This window comes from Cotesia glomerata, linkage group LG9 (assembly GCF_020080835.1).
Source record: "Cotesia glomerata isolate CgM1 linkage group LG9, MPM_Cglom_v2.3, whole genome shotgun sequence".
Lineage (NCBI taxonomy): Eukaryota > Metazoa > Arthropoda > Insecta > Hymenoptera > Braconidae > Cotesia > Cotesia glomerata.
This window is the reverse complement of record NC_058166.1, coordinates 2,923,312-2,948,645: the sequence shown is the minus strand read 5'-3', so window position 1 is coordinate 2,948,645 and position 25,334 is coordinate 2,923,312. Positions and strand designations below refer to the sequence as shown.

The following is a 25,334-nucleotide window of genomic DNA, read 5'->3' as shown; positions in this document are numbered from 1 at the left end:
TTAACGCAAAAATCGAACTATTTGACGATGATCAGTCAAGTCGCTTGCAATTATCAATTCCTGTTCCTGACAATCATTATGTTAATGTTGATTGGGATGATAATCATAATTAACAACAAATTTGATATCAGTAGCGGTATCTTGGATGTTATGAGTCTGACAGCAGGCATGGGAGTGATCACACCTCTTGACCGGTTCTTGTTTGTCTTCACCGTAATGCCTGAATTCTAAGGTCAGGTGTCTGCAATATTGTCAGAACCGTTGAGGCGCAACGTCGAGTCATTAAAAGATCTTCCCGACCAGAAATTTAAGTTCGGCGGTGGTTCATTTCGAATTAGGCATGCCGAATTCCAAGCTCGCGCCGAACCAGGAAGCCAAAGTTGGCCCACGTCCCGGAAGTAACGCAGTCGCGAGTTTGGGCCTAACTTGACTTCCGACTTAGACGGTGGTTTGGAAACCACACTTGCTGGTACCTATGTAAGCCTCATTCGGTCCGAATTTGGCTACCTAACTAGGTAGCAATTCAGAAACTAAATTCGCACGGAAGAATCCAAATTGAATACTTTTTTTGTTTTTAGCTATTTTTATTATAAAGCAAAAATTAATAATACTGAATGCTTATTTTTTTTAATTTAATTTAAAATTTTAAATATAAATATCGACTTTAGGACAAAATTTTTTAAATATTAAGTAAATAAAAATTTTTTTTTTTTTTTATTTAGTATTATTTTTTTTAGATTTTCGGTCATTTTTTCGCTTTTCAGGGTTTTTCTTACTATGAAGAAGTTTTTTTTGATTGGTCGATTTTATGGGTCATGGGGGAAGGAGATGATGGAGTTAGATACATTAGTCACACACAATACTTAAATTTACCTCACACTCACCTTAAAAATAATTATAACTAATAATTATTAATTATTAAAAATTTTACATGTCGAACGCGAGACTCGAACACTGTACCCGACGCACGAGAGACCTATACCATACCGCGACGCTACGTCGATGATGAACGACCTTTTGCCTCAAGATACTTATAAGCCCGACACTTCGGCAAACATTCGGTTACCGTTGCAACGGTCGAGTTAGGAATTTCGATATTATACCTAAGTGAGGACTTGCCACAGCCTTACCTAGTCAAGTTTCATTTTGATAGACCAAGCTTCAGAATACCTTTAGTTACTGTTCGGTAAGCTTTTGGTTACCGTTATCTCGTATCAGTTTGGCAATTCATGGCGTACCGAACTTAGGCATTGCCACTGTTTTGCCTAAAGAAGCTCGATCGTAGTGTGCTAAGCGTTTCGGTAAACCTTTGGTTACCGTTATTTCATAACAATTTGGCAACCCATGACATACCGAACTTAGGCACTTCCACAGTTTTGCCTAAAGAAGCTCGATCGTGGTATGCCAAGTTTCGGTAAACCTTTGGTTACCGTTATTTCATAACAGTTTGGCAACCCATGAAATGCCGAACTTAGGCATTGCCACAGATTTTTCGAATCGAGCCCGAGTTTGGTGAACCAAACTTCGGTAAGCCTTTGGTTACCGTTATTTCATACTAATTAGGCAATCCATGACATGCCGAACTTAGGTATTGCCACAGGTTTGCCTAAGTGAGCTCGAGCTTGGTGAACCAAACTTCGGTAAACCTTTGGTTACCGTTATTTCGTACCAATTAGGCAATCCATGATATGCCGAACTTAGGCAGTGCCAAACTATTACGAGATTACATCGAATGTGGAATTCTTTTGGCATACCAATGTTCGGCTTGCCTAATTTAAAACAAATAAGATCCGAATTGGGCTAGCCTAAGATCGGAAAGCCAACTTCGCCCCGAACTGATTTTTCGGCATGCCTCACTAAAATTCTAGTCGGGTTTATGATCACAACTATCATGTTTACTACGATGGCATGTTAGAGAGAGACATACTTAATGAAAATTTGTGGGTTACTGATGAGGACAAGCAGTACTTTCACCCATCTAATTATTTTGAGCTAAACAGATGCCCAGTCGAGGCAGTGTTTAACTCTACGATTGCTTGTATTGTGTTGAAGAATATACAACAATAGTATGGATTGAAAACAACGAACTTGCATGTATCAAAAGACGTTATTTTTGAAAAGTATTTCGTCACTTGGGTCAGAAAAGATTGGAGTCTTAAAGACAAACTTGATAGAGTCAGTTCTCAGACCGTTGAATCAGGTTTCTGTAGTCATCATGCATCTCAAAGTATCAAGTATTCAAAAAAAATTAAAGAAAAGAAACGGATTGAAGAGCGTGCTAGTTTTGAGTTTATTGATCTCGATACCTTAATATTAAGCTATATGATCGTTCTCGGGCTATCATTATGGGGACTGGTTGCCTTCGGGATGGAGCTGCTTTTTCACAAGTATGAAAAACGTCGCAGGCAAACTCTGATCAGAAGACGGTACCGCATGGAACTTAGATCACAGCTGAGAAATATTTCTTCTATTGAGCAAGTTATTCCGTCCAACCCTGAAACCTCTTTTGGAGTTTAAGAATATTAAATGAGCATATTGTAACGTAGTAAATCTTAAATATCAGTAGTCGTTGCTTAGTTGTGTGTTTGCTATTGTCACTTTAATTATTGGTGTCTTGAAGTGTGTAATTACAAAAAAATAAAGTTCGATTATAGCCAAAATTGCAAATTTTTTTTCAGATACTCTACTAAATACAATAAATATCAGTAAGTAAAAGATTTAAATACAACCGACACTGCCAATTCTATAATATGCAATTTAAATATTTAGTATAGAATGCACTTCCTCCCGGTAATGGTTATACCCAAACCTGGAAAAATTTATACGCATTCGGTAACCATTGTTAATGCTTAAACACGATTTTCATTCATTTTCCGCAATTAATCTCAAAATTCATTCACAATAATGAATAACAAAATAATAATGCTCCCCTATTCTATTAATACTAAATGCATGGGTCAGAAAAAAAAATAGTAAGCACAAATGAGCTTTTATTATTCTCTTTATTCGGTCGATTTATTATTATTTTTTATTTTTAATTGCCATGGTATGGTATAAAATCATAGCCATGATTGTCATACTTGAACGGTGCTTTTCTTTATTTCCCTCGTGGGCGGTACGGATGAGGTTTGTACTGTCCTCGTCGTCATTATTGTGTTGTTTATTATTCTATTTCATTTTATTCCAGTGGATTTTTATTTCGGTTTGTTGATTTTTATTTCATTCTGGTTTACGGATAGAAAGGACAGCAGCATTGGGGGCGTCTTATTAGCAAAAGTTAATTGGAAATACCAAATGGTTATTCATGGATACTTATATATATTGCGGAAATGGAAGATGAATTGAAAGAAAAATAAATAAAAAAGTATCTTTATTTTCTGGGTCGTTGGATATAATTTAATTAACTTGACAATACTATTAAAGATATTTTATTCTTTGGATCATTTTTTTTTGTTCAATTCTGCAAATTTATCTTAATTAGTTAAATATTAAAATTTCTTACAGTTTATACAATAATGATAATAATAATAATAATAATAATAATAATAATAATAATAATAATAATAATAATAATAATAATAATAATAATAATAATAATAATAATAATAATAATAGCGGTGCTTGCTACGTGGCCTCCAAGCGGCGCATCGCGGGAAACGCAGACCATAACACCAGGTCTGTAGGCGAACGACGTAGCCGATGCAGTGGGCCAACTACCCACTGCATTGAAATACTGAGTTACAACAAGACGTAATCTCAGAAGTGCTCCCCACAACCGGTTCTTTTCGGATGAGGACCATTCATCAGGTGGGAGGAGCACGCCGGACCCGATGAACGATGACGACCCTGGCGCTTTAAGGACTTACTTTAAGTGGACGGAGGAACTACGAGTCGACCTCTTGGTGTGCTACCAACGTAGCGAGCCGGGGGTGAGCGGTTATATGGCCCGGATGCATACTCTTTGGAGTGATATGCATCCGGAGCTAGAGCATTTTACGCCTAAACACCTGCATAATTATGCCGCTTATCTTCGGCGTAATAGAAGATCGCTTGTGCCGGATAGAAGGCAGTCTAATAGACTTTCCTTTCCGGCGCAATTACACCAAGAGCGACGCCGTTCCTCCTTGGATGACAACAATCCCTTTATAGGACGGCAAGTAAGTATATCTAAAAAGATAACTTACTCCCAACAACAGCTAGAAGCGGTAAATGAAGATCTCCGTGCAAACATCCTGGAGGATTCCACCCTGCTCACTGTGAGCCAGGTTGTGTATGGTGCAGCAGTTTCGGCTTTTCCGAGAGAGAGACATTGTCTCTCGATCGAGGCAAGGTTGAGACAGCGCATCTCACAACTTGGACTCAAAATTGACAGATCCCGGAAACAGGTCTCCCGCATTCAGTGTGTGATTGAGTTTGAAACAACTCAAAGAGCATACACGCCCCGAATTCGGCGCATTGCTGCTGAACTTCGGTGGCGTCATCACACACTGAATAAGAGTACTCTTCTTGTCATCAAGGAAGAGTCTCTCAATAAATTGCGGGCTTTAGTGACTGCCAAAAAGTCACTAGAGAAAAGGCTGAAGCGGTTGGTCGACAACTCGTTGTTTCGATCCAGCCCTTCACGCTTTCTGACACCAAAGACCGATGTTACCGGGAATTATCCAACACCTGAGCGGGTGGAAGCTTTTTGGACTGAGTTGTATGGAGATCAACCAAACGTGAACGCCAATACTCCAGCTCTGCACGACTTTAAAGCATTCTGTCGGGAACACCGTAGACAGAATGCTGATGAAGAGAGCCCTGCAGTCAGTGTGAATGAAGTTCGTTCAGCTCTAAATGGCAGCAAAATTGGGCTGCCCCGGGACCAGATGGCATAAATGTCTTTTGGTGGAAGAAGTTTACTTCTACCCACCTCCATCTGGCCCGTATATTTACATCGTACATTAGAGCTGACGAACCGATTCCAGACTGGCTCGTGGAAGGGCGAACCGTACTGATACCAAACAAAGGTGACTTGTCTGACCCAAAGAATTACAGGCCTATCACCTGCTTGAATGCGGTTTATAAAATTTTTACAAAAATTTTAAACAACCGTATTTTGCATGAGATAGAACCTGTATGGCAACAGATATATGAACAGCGTGGCAGCAAAAGAGGCCTGTCAGGTTGCAAAGAGAACTTGATAGTTGATCGATGTGTCACACAAGATGCGATCTACTATCAACGCAACCTGTCAATGGCCTGGATCGACTATCGCAAGGCATTTGACTCAACTTCTCATGAGTTGATTTTATATCTCCTCAAATGCCTGGGGGTCAATCCTGAAATAGTGGAATGCATTCGGCGTACAATGCAGCTCTGGCGAACGCGTTTTCACATTGGAAGTGGAAACGCATTGCACATAACCGGAGTTGTAGAGTACAAACGAGGGGTCTTCCAAGGTGATTCCTTGAGCCCTCTGCTGTTTTGCATCTCACTGCTGCCTATATCTGTTGCTCTCCGTAAAACTCGTGGGTACTCTGTGGGGCCTCCGGGTGATCGAAAATACTCGATTACCCATCTGCTTTATATGGATGACCTGAAGCTGTATAGTGCTGATGAAGATCATCTACAGGCGGCCCTTAACATCGTAGCAGAGTACACGCGGGATGCCGGAATGTCTTTTGGGTTGGACAAGTGTGCGGTCGTACATCTGGCGAGGGGTAAGTGCTCTGTTACGGGTGATGATGTCGAGTTGGTAGATGGGAGCGTTTTAAGACAATTAGACGCCGGAGAGTTGTATAGATATCTAGGAATGGAAGAGCACCGCATGCATGCGGTCTCCGAAGTCCAAGCAACTCTCCGTAGCGAGTATGTTAGGAGACTCCGGAAAATTTGGTCCTCCGAACTTTCCGGCAAAAATAAAGTCTCCGCTACTAACACGCTCGCTGTCCCAGTCTTACTATACTCTTTCGGTGTCTTAAAATGGGCCCGAAAGGATCTGCGAGATCTCGACATCAGAACCCGTAAGACTATCAACATGAACCGGAGCATGCACCCCAATTCATCAGTCGCCAGATTATACCTCTCCCGGTCGATCGGTGGGAGAGGTTTGCAGAGCTTGGAGCGGCTTCACGATCGTTTAGTCCTGGGTTTAACACACGAAGTTGTCAATTTCACTGCAGATGAGGATGACTTTCTTATGCAAATTGTTCATAAACATGAGAATGCGCATAAGGGGTCGTTCTTATATAAGGCAGCAATATATGCGGCAAGAACCCTTGGTCTTGGAGAAATAAACGCTCTTATGGAACTCCGAAAGGAGGAATTCAAGAGCGCCATCAGGAACGCCGAGGAAAAACTACTCCTAGGCAAACTGATGGACAAGTCTATGCACAGCGTGTTCTTCAAACACGTGCGTGATCATGGCTTGTCCACCCAGCTGACGTTTTCCTTCTTAAAGTCAGCTGGCCTGATGTCCGAGACTGAAGGGTTCATATTTGCTTGCCAAGATGGTGTCATTAACACTCTAGAGTACCGTAGCAAGGTGCTCCAGGTGCAGCTCCCGGACACGACCTGCAGGGCGTGTAAACAACATCCGGAGACGCTTATGCACATTTTGTCAGCATGTCCTGTGCTGGCGAGAGGTGCATACATCCAGCGTCACAATGCTGCCCTGAGAGTACTGTACTACTATCTTCGTCACCGCTACGGTATTGACGTGACACCGGTGCTGCCTTATCTGCCAGGAGATATTCCCCAGGTTGTTGAGAATGACAGTTGCAAAATTTATTGGAACATGCCGTTTGCAACAACTCGGCGGATCGATCACAACAAACCTGATATTGTGCTCTTCGACAAGGCTACTCGTGACATTTATGTCATTGAGTTCTCGGCCCCGGCTGAATACAACATCTCAGCCAAAGAAGAGCACAAAAGACAGATATATCAGGATCTCCTGTTTGAAATTGGCAAACTTTACCCAGGTTACCGTGTCAAGCTCGTCGTCCTGATTGTTGGCGTCCTCGGAGGGATGAAACAGTCTTTTGTATCCTCACTTGCCAGAGTTCCAGCTTGCTCATCAAAAGCTGAATTCTTGGCGGTCAGGATGCAGAAGGCTGTCATACTAGGTTCCCTCCGTCTACTTAGGAAAATGACTTTGGCCTGCTGTGATCACTAACCGCCTTGTTGTGCGGAGTGGTCCAGCAGTAATGGATGGAGCTCAGGCTGGGCCCTCGGAGAATCGGACTCCGGGGACAACCCCCCTGAGCATTTAATAACATAATAATAATAATAATAATAATAATAATAATAATAATAATAATAATAATAATTCCTTCTTAAAATCAGCTGGCCTGATGTCCGAGACTGAAGGGTTCATATTTGCCTGCCAAGATGGTGTCATTAACACTCTAGAATACCGTAGCAAGGTGCTCCAGGTGCAGCTTCTGGACACGTCATGTAGGATGTGTAAACAACACCCGGAGACGCTCATGCACCTTTTGTCGGCATGTCCTGTGTTGGCGAGAGGTACATATATCCAGCGTCACAACGCTGCCCTGAGAGTACTGTACTACTATCTTCGTCATTACTACGGTATTGATATGACACCAGTGCTGCCTTATCTACCAGGAGATATTCCCCAGGTTGTTGAGAATGACAGTTGCAAAATTTACTGGAACATGCCATTTGCAACAACCCGGCGGATCGATCACAACAAACCTGATATTGTGCTCTTCGACAAGGCCACTCGTGACATTTATGTCATTGAGTTCTCGGCCCCGGCTGAACACAACATCTCAGCCAAAGAAGAGCACAAAAGAAAAATATATCAGGATCTCCTATTTGAAATTGGCAAACTTTACCCAGGTTACCGTGTCAAACTAGTCGTCCTAATCGTTGGCGTCCTTGGAGGGATGAAACAGTCTTTTGTATCCTCACTTGCCAAAGTTCCAGCTTGCACGTCAAAATCTGAGTTCTTGGCTGTCAGGATGCAGAAGGCTGTAATATTAGGTTCCCTCCGTCTACTTGGGGAAATGACTTTGGCCTGCTGTGGCCGCTAACCGCCTTGTTGTGCGGAGTGGTCCAGCAGTAATGGATGGAGCTCAGGCTGGGCCCTCGGAGAGTCGGACTTCGGGGACAACCCCCCTGAGCATTTAATAACATAATAATAATAATAATAATATAAACTTCAAAAAAAATTTCTGCAAGCGAGAAAAAAAAGCACCACGGCGCCACTTAGCGGTGACTTTAGGAACTAATTAAAAAAAAATTTCTATAGCTCTGTAATTAGTGAGTATTAAGTGAATTGTAAACAATGTTAACGGATTTTTGATAAAAATAATAATAATGATAATAATAAATATTTCTTTTAAAATCTTAGAATTATGTGAACTAGAGAGTAAAAGAGAAGGATCTAAAAAGAGACAGATATACAGTAGGACACTCGTTTCTCGGGCAGCACGTCGCTGAGAATAAAGCTACGCAGAATAACGTATATAATGTATATGCATATACTCCTCTATCGCTAGAAATTCAGAATTGCAAATTCTTTAATTCTCCGGACGTGTTGTACAGCAGGGCATATACATATATAAAGATGCATGTTAGATGTATATAGATTCAAACATATACATCCCGTGGTTACTCTACACTCACCTTCATTCATCCCGTTATACGAAGCCCGCATATCATCAGCGCAACGAAAGGGTGAGGGGTCCAAATCCCCCTTAATGTCTCTTTGGTCCAGCACAGGAAAATACCTTCGGCTGACCTATACAAATATCGCTCGAGCTGGAGAGGATATGTATTCAAAAATTTACATAGGTACATTCTGATTAAAGTGTCCTAGGAAGCAAATCTAATATACCAGTACCAGTAGGAGCTGCTTCCAATCCTCACCCTTTAGTTACTTTTTACCATTCCAAGTCCTCGAGTCCTAGATTCCAATGGATTATATTTTCTCTTTTGCTGAGAATTATTATAAATAAAACATATTAAATTTTTTTTATCATAAAATATTATGTATGGTAATATATTGCGTCAATATAAAAACATTATTATATCAATATATTCAGGAGAAAAATTTAAAAGTGAAATAAGTTTTTGAATTAAAAAATAAAAAAAAATAACTGAGTTAAAATTTCGTCAATTTGAACTTGCTCAATTTTTTATATGAATTATTTACAAAATCACCAGATTTGAAAAACAACTTTTTTTTTATTCATCATAATTTTTTACATCTTTCTGTTGGTGTCAAAAGAGACTTATGAATTTTTAGCCCTCGATTTTCAAAAGTTTTTAAGAACTAAATTTTTGAACATTGAAAAACAAAAAAATATTAATTTGAATCAAGAGAAAAATTCTTGAACCAAGAAAATAATTTTGAAGAATTTTATTGTCTTGAATCAAAAAGAAAAATTCTCTAATTAAGTAAAATTTACTTAAACCAAGAAAAATTTCTTAGTTTCAGAAATTTTCTACTTAAATAAAGAAGTCGAAATTCTTCAAAATGATTTACTTGATTCAAGAAAATTTTTTTTCTGTGGATGTTTATTTTAAAAAATTCGTAACTTGTGTTCAACTCATCATAATCTCCAGAGTATGGAGTCATATTTTAACCTTAAATGTAGTTTTATTAGAAAATTATAAAAAAAATTAAATTTTGACTTTTCAATTTTTTTCACAATTTTAATTTCGAATTTTGAAGATCAACATTTTTGATTGATAAATATGTTATGCTAAACTACTTAAAAATTTTTTTAAGCTGTCACTAAAGAAAGGATTCGAATATCTTTATTTTTTTTAACCCGTCATTTAAAAATATTTTCTTCCAACAATTATTTGATAGTTTATAAATATTTTTATCTGAAAAAATGATTATTAATTTTCAGAGCTGTCTTATTTTCCCAATAAAAATGTTTTACAATTATTACACAGAAAAAAAGGTTTATTTGAGCCAAGAAAATATTTTTCTTTCTAATTATTTTCTTCAGCGGAAAAAAAATTTTTTTTTGACACAAGAAATTTCACTCATTCCAACAAAATTAATTCTCTTGCTTTAAGAAATACGTATCTTGATCCAAGGAAATTTATTTAAGTCAAGAAAATCTTCTTGTTATGAGAAAATTCAGCCTCTTGTTCCAAAAAATTTAGTTCTTGAAAGAAGTAAATTTTTTTGTCTTGAGAAAATTTCTCTCTTGCTCCAAAAAATTAAATATAAAGATAGAAATAAATTTTCATTAATATTTTTATTGATTAACATGTCAATTGGGAAGATCAAAGAATATTTCATCATTTTTTTCATTCAATATGTATAATTGCACGCTAAAATAACATAAAATGGGTATCAAATATTCAAGAGAAAAATTTTCTCAAGGTGAAAAAATTTTTTTTTTAGCTGAAGTAGGTGGCGTTGCTTCCCTAAAAAATCTAAACATCTTGATCAAATATAAAAATTTATTTTATCAAGTATTTATGATAATTTAAATTAAGAAAAAATTACTTCCACCAAGAACAGAATTTCAAAAAAAATTTTTACTTCGGCCAACATAACTTCGGTCTTCCTTCAGGCCCCCGCAAATTTTCTTGAGCCAAGAATTTTACTCTTCAGTCAAGAGATTTTTCTTTCTGTGTATCACCCTACACGGAAAAGAAATTTTGTCCTGGGAACCAAATTATACAGTTACCATAACTATACTCAGTTTACTGTTTGTTATAGAGTTACAGTAACAAAATTTTATTTAGATCTGATAACTAAATGTGGTTGAGCTGTCAGAGCTCAACGTGATCGTTCCGAGAGACAAACAATATAGTTGGGAGGGCTTTACGATGCGCAGTAGTGGAGTGCGCTGACATATTTCATAACCTTCAAAAATGACGAACATAATTATTTTATTACTCATCCATATTATTAAAAATATATGAGGACAATTAAGTTTCCAGTTTATTTATTTAAGTAAATGGGTATTTTTTTTTGTTAAATTGAATTTCATTAGAACGGTTTTGTATTTATGGTTTTTCAAGGTTCATTTGCAGTGACTATTAATTTAATTTATTAGTATATTGTATTGTGATACATATTGTGATTGTGATAATTTTTATTTGTAATATAAGTTCGATTATTATTTTTTTTATTTTTATTATAATACTATTGTTATTTGTCATATACAATTATTATTGGCAATATAAATTCGTTCTTCTGGATTTGTTTATTAAATTATCAATATTAAATCATTATAGATTTATTAAAATTCGTTAAAGTCTCAGAACGATCCTGTAGAGTTGTGAGAGGTAAATAACGTTGGGCTCTCAGAGCTCAACGACATAGAGTTATAGGAGCCAAACGGTATTGTTGCCATAAGAAGACGTTAACCTACTGGAACTTTTTACAACTAACTATCTATTATAAAGTTTCTATTGCTAAATTTTTAACTTCCCGCTAAGAAAATCGAAGATTTTAAAAAATCGGGAAGTTATTGTTTTCACCCCGTTCTACGAAAATCGAGTTTTCATCGATTTTCGACGTTTCGAGGTCCTAGGAAGCTTCCCTGACTATTCCAGCGATGGTGTCTGTATGTCTGTATGTATATGTATGTGTGTGTGTGTGCGTTTGCGTGTGTGTGTGTGTTTTTTTTTTTTTTTTTTTTTTCTATAGAGGAGGTAAAATACGTTTACGTATGCCAGGACTTGGTGTTGTTGCCAGGATTAGGTGTTGGTGCCTGGGTATGTCGGACTCAGAAGACAATATTATTTTGCAACAATACCGACTAAACATCCTCCTCTCTCGTTTCCCTATAGATGTTACAGGGAAGACTGGATCAGGACCGCGTTAGCATTACTTCAATCCAGTCCATGTTGTGCCTCACGACACCTACTTCTTGTTATTACTGGTTTCTAATCCCTTTCTGTGATTTTTTCTTTTAAGAGACGCTGCGCGTAGGCTACTACAGCTGTCCAGTTTTCTTCTTTTTTGATCATGCAGGTTACCAAGCTCTCAGGGGAGAGCGCGATGCCCATTGTTTCTTCGGTGCAGATTCTATCGTCCTTCCATCGATCACACTCGAAAAACGTGTGCTCGGCGTTGTCAATTTTGTCTGGACAGTATTTGCACGTTGGTGTGCTGTGCAAACACATCTTGAATAGAGAAGCTTTGAACTGCCCATGTCCCGTCAGTAGCTGGGTCAGAAAGAAGTCCGTGTCCCCGTGCTTCCGAGAAAGCCAGACGTTGATGTTTGGGATCAGTCGCGCTGTCCATCTGCCTGTCTCTCCCGACGTCCATCGGTCCTGCCACTCTTGCTGCGTTTCCGTTTTTATCCTCGTTCTTGCCTCCTTCATGTTTTCGCCACCGATTTTAGCGTCGTAGAGTCTTGCTCTCTCGAACGCTAATAGGTCGATGGGCGCAGCTCCCGCAATGTGTGTGTGTGTGTGTGTGTGTGTGTATGTGTGTGTGTGTGCGTTTGCGTGTGTGTGTGTGGATGTATGTAAACCTCTCGTAAATTTTAAACGGCTTGACCGATTTGATCGCGGTTGGTGCCATTCGAAAGAGCTTGACTGAACTTAGATTTTGAATATACTTCGAAACGATTTGGACCGGTAGATTTTGAGAAATCGCAAAAAAACTCAAAAAAAAATTTTTTTTAAAAGTGGTTTTTTTGAGTAACTTTTAAACGGCTTTACCGATCAATTTCAAAAACTAATCAGCTCTTGACATAAAAAAACCACGTTGATCCCTGCCAATCCGGTCAAAATCGGTTGATTTGTTCGTGAGTTATCGTTGACGAAAGAAAACCGAAAAAAGTGTTTTTTTGGAATTACTCCGAAATTTTTCGTTCTATCAATTTAAACTTGAAGATTCTTCATGACGCTTAAAAAACTGCGTCGAATGCCACCAACAGTGAATTTTTTAAATTTCTATAAGATTTTTGGTTCGATCAGTTTGTGTTCAAAAGTATATCATAGAATTTGCAAAACTGCTTGGAATACTGTCAACCTCATGAAAATCGGTTCATTAATTAAAAAGGTATTGCGATTTGAAAATTTGAAAAATAGTGTTTTATAAAACTTCTATCAAAGTTTTGAGCTTGAGGAGCTCAAAAGCATACAAAAGCTATTTTTTTGAGCTTGGAGAGCTCAAAATAACACACAAATTGTAGTTATAAGCTCGAAGAGCTCAAAAACGTTATAAGTGCAATTTTAAGCGTTTAGGTATAGAATTGGCGGGAGGTTGCAGAGATGGCCTTCAGGTTCAACCGTTTTCCTAATTTTTTTCTCCGTGTATAGTCCGAATAATGATCCATCAATAATCCAAAGATTTTCCTGAAGCCATAGTGGCTTCCATCAGAATCCTTTTCCATCCACGGAAAATTACCTCTGGGCATAATTCATCCCCTTTAACAAGAGCCGGTGTAGGTGCCTTTGTACGTGAATCGGAAGAGGGTCCAGCATTTATTTTTATATGTTTTTATTTTATTTCATTTAAATTCCCACTTGATTTTCTTTTTTGGCTCCCTGTCCAACCAAAACGAGTAAGAGCTTGAGCCAGATAAAGAAAGAGTAAAAAATATACATAAAGAAAGACACAAGATATGAGAATGAATTAAAATTTAACAACGACAACTGACAATCGCGCATTTATCCACCGAGTTCTCTCAGTAGTCTGGGCAACCCCGCGGGTGATCCTCCATTGTCTCTCCGTCCTTTTTGCCCCTTCATGCCTTACCCCCTATTCCTCGCATAGCCACCCGCAGTACAGTAGTTCCAGTGCCTACAACGTGATTCTCTTCCTTTTAACACTCCTTCCCATCACCCCAGTTCTCATTCGTGGCGCCTGGCCCTCCACCACCCCGGCACTACCACCAGGACCCTGGTTAGGAAGCGTGCGATAATAAATATAGAGAAAATGAAAAATTATTAAAAACTTCCTTTTTAGCCTCGGTAATCCTCGTCGCCCCCAGAGACGCCGCATTAAAAATCCTACCTTCCCTCCACCCCCGCTTAGTTCGCGTTTTCTTCATCCTTTCCCTCATCCTCATCCGCGACCCTCCCCAGCCTTCTACGGCTCTGTTCATCCTCTTGCTCTATACGAGCAAAACCCAACTCTTATTCTGCTACCCATGATTCTACGGTCCTCGCGGGGGTACGCGTCCGGCCACGCGAATTATTTATACGCGAGAGTCTCTCTGACGACATTACCACTGTGTTTGTATTAAATCATAATGAACGACCCGTTACGAGTTTTAGCTGAGACGAACTCAGGTGGATGTATATTTTTGTACTGTCGACAACTTCCTTTCTTTTTGTTCGAGAGCTTTCGTTTTTGTTGCGAATCCTGGGATACCATCAAATATTAAGTTGTTATTTATTATTTCGCTTACAGGATATGTTTTACCCGGGCTTAGCTTAGAATTCGGGTTCGATAGCTACTCAGGGGATTAGAGACTTATTGAAGGCTATCCAATTTTGACCATCTTCTTGCCTGAATTTGGTCGATTGATAATTCTATAAATTAAGTGAACTAAATTATAAATTAATACTACCAACCTGCAGTCACTGTGTGACTGCCGAGATTTACGGATTATTAATAAGAAAACTTTGGCTTAATGATTTTTTGATATTTAAGACACTATATACAATAAATTTAATAATTATTGTATCAAGTTAAAACCAACAGGTCGAATGTATCTATTATTGACAGCGCTAAAAATTCACAGAGCCAATTATTGACATACCATTGACCCTATTATTGACAGATATTTTATTACAGTTAAATTTATATTAACAATAATCGTTTTTACTAACTAATGCAAAAATTTCAATAATTTTTATTATTTTAAAATTCGTTTAAGACCTAGCTTTTCTATATTTTTGACCAGGTTTTTTTTAGCAATTTTTTCTAGTCTCAAATACTTTGATTCTTATAAAATCACATGACAGTATGTAAACATTAATGCGTTGATATGTATGTTAAGGGGGTTAGGTTACCTTACATTATAGCCTATGTCGTTAGTTGACGCAAGTCAATTTTTGTGTCCCCATCATTGACATCCGCTATTTTAAAATTAATTTTAACTCGATAAAGTATAAATAAATGATTATATGGTTATTTAGACAATAAATGATATAAAATAATTTTAAATAATACAATTACATAAAAAAGAAACATTGAGAAATCTGGATTTGAAAATAAGGTCTTCCTTAACGATATTGTTAAGAAATTACAAACGTATAAGCAGTTTTATCCTACTTGAAAAAATGAAATTTTTTTGCTGTAGATAGTTTATACCTTGGAATTAAATTTTACTATTTTTTAAATTTAAAAATATGTAAGATTATCATGAAATATCAACAAATGTGATTATTAACAGATTTTAATAATGAAATAATAAAATTAAATAGAGTGTCAATAATGGGGGGCCCTGTCAATAATAGGTGATTTACCTAATTGCTAAAAAGCAAATGAAAAATTGAAAAGTCATGAATTCGAGTTACGATTTTTCCAATGATAATAAAATTTATTTTTAAAAAAACTCATTTTATTATATGAATACGCTGGAGACAAAATTTTCCTTGCTTTCTTAATTATTTAGATTAAGAACATGTATGACAGATGAATATATAAATTTTGAACAAAACACTGGGACACTTTTTGACCAAGTAATTATTGAATAAAAAATCATTAAACTTGGCAGGAATACGTAAATAATAGTCCTCCATAAATTGGTTCTGTTATTTTTTAATTTAATTATTGAAAAAAAAAAATAACAAAATGATAAATAAATAGGTAGTGTTCAAGCGTGAAACTGCCTTATCTCAAGACCCATTATATAGTCAACTAAATAAACTTTACTATAAAGAAATTACTAATAAACGTACAACCAATGTAATCTTTGAGATTGATTTAATTTTTTGGTTATTCTTTATTTCAGTCCAGATTACTTATAAGCAAGAATTATTAAAATGCAGCAACTAGGTTCGGGTAGAAAACTAATTATCAACAAAAAATTTCAGTTACTATACACTTTGATGTAGGCTACAAGAGAGGGCCAAAAGTAAATTATCTAGTTTAATTTTACTAAGCCGTGTTTAGAGTATTTACAGTCAGTCTGATGACGTTCTTGAGTGTATTTTACATGTGTTTCAAATAAACAAACTGATATATTCAATTGGCATTTGTTGTCACTGGTTCAGACTGAATTATCGACATCAGACTGTTCTACATGTTCTTAAGGTAGTACTGGTGGTTGTAAAATTTATATTCTGATAATAATTAAATTTGGTATATTAATAGAAAATAGAAAGATAGTTAATTATCCACAGATTCGGTAGAATCTGGCGCCAAGTTCCGTTCTACGGTACTTTTTTTCCTAAATTGTATATTATAACAGTAATTCATACTTTATTTGACTGTTATTAATGAATTATATTCACTTATAACAATTAATCTACTTGAAATTATTAAATTTAATCAGCACAAACTATAGCAACGCGAAAATTTCGATCCTGACTTTTTTTTCGATGGGCAAAGTGATCTGCCACAGACTAAATAATTCGAGAATGCATAGTAATCCTTCATTAGATGGGAAACTACAGTTAAAAAAGATATTTCACAGCTTGCATCTACACCCGCCAGGGTGCGCTGGAATTATTTTTACATAAACTGTAGTTTCAAGGGGATAGTTTGCTATAAAAAATGCAACCAACGCGAGATTTAATTAAGTTGGTACCAATTGTAAATTTTTATTATAATTACAAAAAATACTAAAATCCGAACAAAAACAGTTTCACTGTAAAAAATCGCGCCAAGTCCACGTTCATAAGACTATTAAGAAAAAAAATTTGTTTTTTTCTTTACAAAAATATATAAAATTAAAAAATTAAAAAATCCAAGTAACCGATATGATTGTTTATGATTTTCGGAAATTAAAAAAAATTGTGTTATAAATTTAAAAATTAAGAAAAAAATTTTGGAACGTACTTGGTGTGCGTCATTGTGTATTTCAATTTTTAAATTTTGCAACCGCGCACACTAAATACGTTCCAAACTTTTTAATTTTTAAATTTGTAACAAAATTTTTTTTAATTTCCGAAAATCATAAACAATCATATCGGTTACTTGGATTTTTTAATTTTTTTATTTTATATATTTTTGTAAAGAAAAAAACAAATTTTTTTTTCTTAATAGTCTTATGAACGTGGACTTGGCGCGATTTTTTTACAGTGAAACTTTTTTTGTTCGGATCGTAATAGACTATAAAATCTAAAAATTTTATATTTTTATCAAATTTTGTTAAATTCATTAAAAAGTTTTGCAAATTTTCTATCGTAAAATTTTATGAAGTCCTGCAAAATTCCACAAATTTTTTTTAAATTTCATAAAAAATTTTTTTTTTTTTATTAAAGCAAATATTTTTCTCCGCGCTCTGTTTTGAACTTGTTATTTTAATTTGTAAAACTTCATAGCCGATTTCTATAGAAATTTCCCTTGTGAATGTCAGAATCCCGCTTGCATACTATCAGCAGTAGTTCCTTCCAATTCATCTCTATGCTCAAGAACCGCATGCGCACAACTTACTATACTCAGCTGTTCTGAAAAACATTCCACACGACTATAATTACAGACGCACGTGACGATTAACTTTGTTACTAAATAACACTAAACACTGAAGTAAATTAATCTTAATTGCACTACAATTAACTAAGTGTTGCTAGTATTTTTAATTATATTAGTGTCTATCATCTGAATAATTATTCCTGCTACAAGACCCGGAAATGTAAGTAATAAAATTATTTATTGCTCTAAATAAATTAACAACTCGATTATAAATTTGAAAATGTTATTGTATGTTTTCAATTTTATTCAATTAATTTTTGCTTAATTAATTAATTTATCAACAAAGTTATAATTATTTTTTTAAACAACACAAACGTTTTTTATTTATTTAGTATTTTTAAATAAATTTTGTACATTTTTTATACAAACTAAAAATAATGTTTTCTGAAAAATTTCAAAGGATCAGAATTTTAGAAAATTTTTAAAACAAGACAATTAAGGAGGTTCGAGCGAATTTAATGTGAAAAATAATTTCCAACTTTGAGCTTTTAAATTAAGTATACGTATAAATAAATACGTCATTTATCTAATCCCAAAATTTTAAAAAGATTCACCGTTTAGTTACTCAGATATTAAATTTCAAAAATCACATTTTTTATCTCCTTATACACGGGCTCTTATGGCGGACAAACTTTAGTCGAGACTTAAACTATTTTTTTCAATATTAACCTCTCAACTTTAACGAATAAAAAACTATATACAAGAAACTTGAATTATTGTAAAATATGAAAAAAATTTTATAATAACACATTACCGATATAATTTTTGAAATATTTAAAGTTAAAAAAGTTGGTAGAGCTCCTGACATGTTATCCGGGAGATCCAGGTTCGATTCCTGGCTTGGCAACCAACCCTATTTATTTTTTCGAAAGTCTGTCTTTACTCTCATTCAAAATAATTTCTTTCATTTCTTTCAATTAATTAACATCTTTAGTACTCGAATGGATACTACAAGCTTACAGCTTTACTAGTATTCAAGTTTGATGGATTTCCATCGAACTTATGTACAGAGAGGATATCTCTCAACCAATAAGGGAAGATGGAAGTATCCATCTCTTGACTTGAACAACATCTACTAGTTATTTGACCTAGACGGCATGAAAAAAACACTCATTATATATATACAATTCGGTCATGAAAACACCTTTAGTAATTTAAAGTTAAATTTTATATTTTTAACTCGTTTATCGTCAGCTTTTTATTCGAATAAAGATTTGGCAACGTCGCGTCAACAGCTGAAAAAAAAGAAAAGGATAGAAATATAGTTACAGAGAAAGAAATATTTAACTCACTCACTCATGCACGTCTCTGTAATGGGTATAATCAAACGCTGTTGCCAAATCTGTTTATTTAATCCGGTAAGTAATAAATACGAAAGTCATTCTATTAGTTTATTTTATTAAATAAGTAAAAATCATCAATTATTAAATTGTTTAAATTATTTTAAATTAAAATAAAGAATTTTGACGAATATTGGGAAGACTGAAAGTCAAAAAAAATTTTAACATTATTTTGACTCATAAGTTACGCTCGAACCTCTTCAATAAGTAAATTCGATATTCTTAGCATAATAAATGACTAATTTAATCCATGGTCAATTTTTTTTTTCATTGAACAAATAACTCACGAAAATTCACATAAAAAAATCCGAACAAAAACAGTTTCACTGTAAAAAAGTCGCGCCAAGTCCACGTTCATAAGACTATTAGAAAAAAAAAATTTTTTTCAAAAAGATACAAAATAAAAAAATAAAAAAATCCAAGTAACCGATATGATTGTTTATGATTTTCGAAAATTATAAAAAATCTTATTGTAAATTTAAAAATTAAAAAAGAAATTTTAGAACGTATTTAGTGTGCGTGGTTGCAAAATATTTTACTTTTAATGAAATTCGTAAAATCTATTTACTAGGACTTTAAAAAAATTGAAATACACAATGACGCACACCAAGTACGTTCTAAAATTTTTTTTTAATTTTTAAATTTACAATAAAATTTTTTTTAACTTCCGAAAATCATAAACAATCATATCGGTTACTTGGATTTTTTAATTTTTTTATTTTGTATATTTTTGTAAAAAATTTTTTTTTCCTAATAGTCTTATGAACGTGGACTTGGCGCGACTTTTTTACAGTGAAACTGTTTTTGTTCGGATTTTAGTATTTTTTGTAATTATAATGAAAATTTACAATTGGTACCAACTTAAATCTCGCGTTGGCAGCATTTTTTACTGCAAACTATCCTCTTGAAGCTACAGTTTATGTAGATATAATTCCAGTGCACCCTGGCGGTCGTAAATGTAAGCTGTGAATTACTTTTTTTCACTGTAGTTGCGTATCTATAGGAGGATTACTACACATTTTTATTTTATCTAGTCTGTGGCGCTGACCTTTCTCCATAAAAAAAAAGTCAGGGTCGAAATTTGTGAGCGAGCTATAATATGTGCTGATATAATTTAATAATTTCAAGTAAATAAATTGTTATAAGTGAATATAATTAATTAATACGGTGAAATAAATTATGAATTACTGTTATGATAAACAAATTGGGTAAAAAAAGTACCGTAGAATTAAATAAAATTTCGCAACCTCAAAAAACCGTTCTGCTTACAGTAAACATAGTCGGTAGTCTGGCGCTCCGTTTACAACGAATTTGAACGGAACTTGGCGCCAGATTCTACCGAATCTGTGGATTTTTAACATATAAACTTTGAATATTAATTTTCATAGCTTTAAATGTAATATTAATTTTGCAATTTAATGTAATTCTTACAAAATCTGTAAAAATTACAATCTAGGACTGTAATTTTTTATCTAAGACAGTCCTTTTTTATTTTTCCGCATTGAAAAAAAAAAATATAAACAAAATACAATTTTCAAAATCATCTAAAAAACAATTGTATTTTAACTTTTTTTAAAATTATTTAAAAAATATAAGAAAAAAAAATTTTCTAATTTCAAGAGTTCATAAAAAAACTAAAGGCACTTTTCGAAACTAAAAATTTTGAGCGAACTAGACTACCTTAATTTCGCAATCGCTCTTTTTAATACCATGGAAATAATAACATAATTACCTTAGAGTAATCTTCAATTCGTCATTAACAATAAGTCATATACGGAAAAAACGGATATCGATACTGCTATTCCAATACGTCATATCCCACATTTAGAAAATTTTACAGCAGATGGTAAAAATGATTCATTTTTAACATTGATTAAATGGGTGGGATGTTACAGATGAAAATATTAATTTAAAAATAGTTATTAAAACATTTTGAGCTTTAAAATTTTAATATGACTCGCATAATATTGTTATGATTCCATTTTTAAAAAAGTCAATTTGTCAAATTTTATGGGATACGACGTAAAAATAATTTTAGTCTCCAATTTAGTACTTTTGGCTCAATATTGTTGCTTCTCAAATAAAAAAAACTTACTCTTGGATTAATTAAAAAAAAACTTTTGCATAAAAAATATGTAAGACGTTTTTTAGTTTTCGATAAAAAAATTGACAAGTAATTTTAATACTTTAGATCGAATATTCATCCAACTCGGCTGCACCAATAAATTTTCCAGTTTGACCAAAAATATACCAAAGAGCTTAATAATGGGCAAAGATCGATACTTAAGTTTGAGTGACGTCAACGTGGTGACAGTATCCGAATTAGTGAACCGTCGCTTCTTCGACTTCTACGCCCTGCGTAAGTACGACATAGGGTTGCACAAGCCGCTATCATGTACCCTGTTGTACGCCGCAGTAATGAACGCTGACGAGGAATGTGTGGACTTGATCCTTCCTAAGCTGAACAGCGTTTTTGCAGACAAAGGCGGCTTCTTCGTCAAGCACCACGAAAGCGCCGTGCACCGCGCGTTGAACTACCAAGACTTCAGCATCCTCCGAAAGTTGATTGAACACGGTGCTAGCGTCAACGACACTGATTCCGTGGAGCATGAAGGACAACCGCTTCTACACTTTGCTGTGGAGAAAGGCTACTATGAGATAGCCCAGTACCTAGTGGAGAAAGGAGCCGACGTCAATATGCCAGGACACGGCAGCCACTGCGAAACTACTCCGTTGATGGAAGCTGTGATAGGCGGATCAGAAGACATGGTCAATCTGCTGGTGGAGAATGGTGCTGATGTCAATGCTGATGACAACGAACAGGATACTCCAGTGACAGTAGCAGCTACGAGTGGGAAGTTTGAGATCATGAAGCTTCTGCTGGATCATGGTGCTCGTGTTGATCTAGTTATACCTGAGTCAAAGTGGAACGGTAAGAAGTCGATCATCAACGAGGTCGTCTGCACAGGTAACGTCCAGGTCCTGAAGCACTTGCTGGATAGATTCGACGTAGACCTAACAGCTCCCACGGGAGATCTAGCCTGCTCAACGCTTGCCTTCGCGGTTATGGTCAGAGCTAACAATGGTCCCGTGATCCAGGAGCTGCTGGATGCTGGCAGTGACGTCAACAGTCTCTCGTACGACAACAAGCTGCCGATTGAGATGACCAGGACCTTCGATCTTAGTGACAACAAGATCCTGGTCAAGAAACACGTCGTTAAGTTGGTGGCTGCTGGCCAAGAAGTTTGTGAAAAGAACCTTGAAGTTGTTCAAGACCCGGAGTTTGCTGATCTGAGGCAGGAGTGTGATGCTGAGTTGGAAGAGTTGAAGAGCACGAAGCTGGAAGGCAGTAATGTTACGCTGTTTGATGTCTTGTTTGGAAAAGTGGTGAAGAAGACGATGAAGAAAGTTGATGTTAAAAAGTCTATGGAGACTTTGGAAGAGTATCCGATGTATGGACGCATGCTGTTTTATCGGCTGAAGAAATTTCGTGGGTGAGTTTTCTGATTGTGCCGCTAGATGGCGAAATAGGACAGTATTTTTTTTTTAATATGATTCATTGATCATTGTTCACTAAGATGTAATTTTTTTTATTTTTATACTATGTATTTTTTTGAAATATAATTCTGATACTGAATTTTTGAATTAATAAATTATTGACTTTCTTTTTGTAAAATTTACAATTTATTTTATTAAATAATATGATTTAGTGGTCAATATAACTAACAAGTAAAGAATAAATAATAATTTAAAAAACTAAAAAACACGCTTTGATAAAAAATTATGCTAAAAAGTCAAATATTATAATAATTGTTTTGAATTATAATTATTGATCAATGCTCTGCTAGACAGTCCTAATTCTTGAAGAACTTTTGAACATATCATCATTCTGGAGCAGGGTAGTCAATGTCCATACCGATTCTAAAATGAGACAAAGTATCAATAATTACAAAAATTAGTCACTTTATTAATAAAATCACAAAAAAATTTGAATTCTTATGTTTTTTAACAATAACTTTAAAGCGGAAAAATTACAATAAAACCATGTATACATTTTTTGAGGTTAAAAACTGCGTTGAATGCTTTTTTGAAAATGACACTCGAACGACACATTCAAAAGTTATAGTTGTTTAATAAATACCCTGGTTTGACCTTGAAAAGCTCAAATATTAACCAAAAACACATTTGAAGGCGCTTCAAACTCAAACTTCGCGGGAAGTTCCAGATTTTGTTATTTTCATTTTTTTCTGAAGAATTCCAAAAATCAGAGCTTCAGAAACAACTCGATAACAACTTCAACTATTAATCACCGTATGAATTTCAGTAAGTGGATTATTTACAATTCTTTATCGAAACACACTTAAAAATTTATTTTTATACCGCATAAATTTTTTGGCACAGCTGAAATTTCTGATTAATAACACAGATTGCTTTTATACTTACATCCTTGGAGGAAGTGGATCATGAGATTTCCACTTGGATTCCATAACCGCTTCTGGCCCAAACTTGGATCTCATCCTTGGACCACCAGCATCGCTCATCATTGTTCCAAATCTAGAGCAGGCATTGCTAAAATTGAAAAATTAGTTATTATAAATTTGTTGATTAAAATCTTAATTTTAAGCAGAATTTTTATTTACCATTGATATGAAAGCACTGCGACGATTAGTACAAAAATAATATTTTTTAAAAAGTTCATCATGAGTAATTTTAACTGTCGAGGTAGACTGGTAATTCTCAGGCAAAACGGTCAATTTTATATACTGAAGACTATCAGTTACAGTATTTAATGGCTTAATTATTAAATTATAGTGTATAAGAACGAATTTAATGATCATTAACGAATGTAATATCAGGTTTTCGAAAAAAAGACACGCAGTCAAAAAATTTTGTCGAAGCAATGTGATTATTTTTTGTTATCAATTTTTAAAGATACGGGTAACATAAGTACAAATTAGGTTTTTTAGAATGATAAATGTATTCTTTATCATGAAAAGTTTTTAATTAATGTATTGATGATCAAATAACAATTCCTATTTTCATAATTTATTGAGAAAGAATAATCATGTAAAGTTGGAAAATCCAAAATAACAGGCTCTGACACGGAAAAAAATTAAAGAAATTTCAATAAAATTTTCGAGAAATTTGTTACTTCTATTCGAAAGATAAAAGCAGCACTAGAAATATTAAAATGAATACAAGAATAATAATATTTTTTTCATCTCAATTTCTTGCACGCCTCATAAGCGAAGCGGATGAGGTAGTGCTCTACTCTCGCCTTACAAAAATCAAGTGAGTTTTTTAACTAAAATTGTCTCTATTTATTTTCTATCGCACTTATAGAATAATATTTACACATAAATGTCATGGAAAAACACCAGTTTCAACACTTATGACATTTTGCTTTTTAAATAAATAAAAAAAATTATTCCTTGGACGTCCGTGTGTCTGATGGATGTATGGAAACTGGCGTGATCACGATAACTGCCGAAAAACTTAACTGATCAAGTCCATTTTTTTTATACGCTTCAGTATTATCCAAAACTAAGTCCTTTTGAAGATCACAGTCTAATTTAATGTAGTTTAATTATAATTAGCAATAAACTTAAATCCACTTATCGTTTGTATATCTATATCTCTGTAAACAAGGTTCGTTTACAACACACGCGCAGTACCTTTCTTTTCTGGGTGGAAAATTTTTATTTTATTTTTTTATTTATTTATTTATTTACCAGGATACAAAAGTATATACATACAAGGTATGCACCTATAGAGGTGTTATATTTAACACCTGTAAATAGGCCTGTGAAAAGTTAATTAACAATAACCAAGCTTATCTTGAAACAAGTATCATTCACAAATATGTAATAAAATACAATATAATATGAAATACGTGATTTAATGCTTGCGTGTTACAATCCACTTTATAATTTTTTTTCTTATTAATCTTATTTTTTAAGTTTAAAGTCTTTAATGTTTGTGGTAATTGGTTATAGTACTTAATTGCTACATACTTAGAGTTCTTACATGATATATTTTTATTAATCTTTGGTAACTGCTAGGGCTTAGCCCTGGCTTTACCCTTGTAGTTGTTATATTCTTTTTTACAATAATAATAATGATAACATAATGATTCTACTATACATTTTTTATCAATACCTAGTATTGGAGTATTATCATCTTTATTATCACATAGAAATCGAATTAATTTATTTTGTATTCTTGCCAGTACATTAATTGCGTTTTTATAGCTGCTCTAATGGCCCGAAAGATTTAAAAGTATCTGTATTTTATTTTAATCAATTTTATCATTTAAAATGAGATTATGAGGCGACCATTTTTGGATTTTCCAAACTTTTTATATTTTTGTTAATTAGAGGATTTGTAAAAATCTACCTAACAAG

At 34.6% G+C, this 25,334-nt stretch overlaps 1 protein-coding gene across 1 annotated transcript; it reads left to right on the top strand.

Annotated features, from left to right (window-relative positions):
* The first annotated feature begins 17,480 nt into the window (after positions 1-17,480).
* LOC123271670 (ankyrin repeat domain-containing protein 50-like) lies at positions 17,481-22,513 on the top strand. Its single transcript, XM_044738058.1, has 2 exons — positions 17,481-17,750; positions 21,122-22,513. The coding sequence occupies exon 2, from the start codon at positions 21,196-21,198 to the stop codon at positions 22,426-22,428; it is 1,233 nt and encodes a 410-aa protein (XP_044593993.1). The 5' UTR covers positions 17,481-17,750; positions 21,122-21,195; the 3' UTR covers positions 22,429-22,513.
* Positions 22,514-25,334: the final 2,821 nt, after the last annotated feature.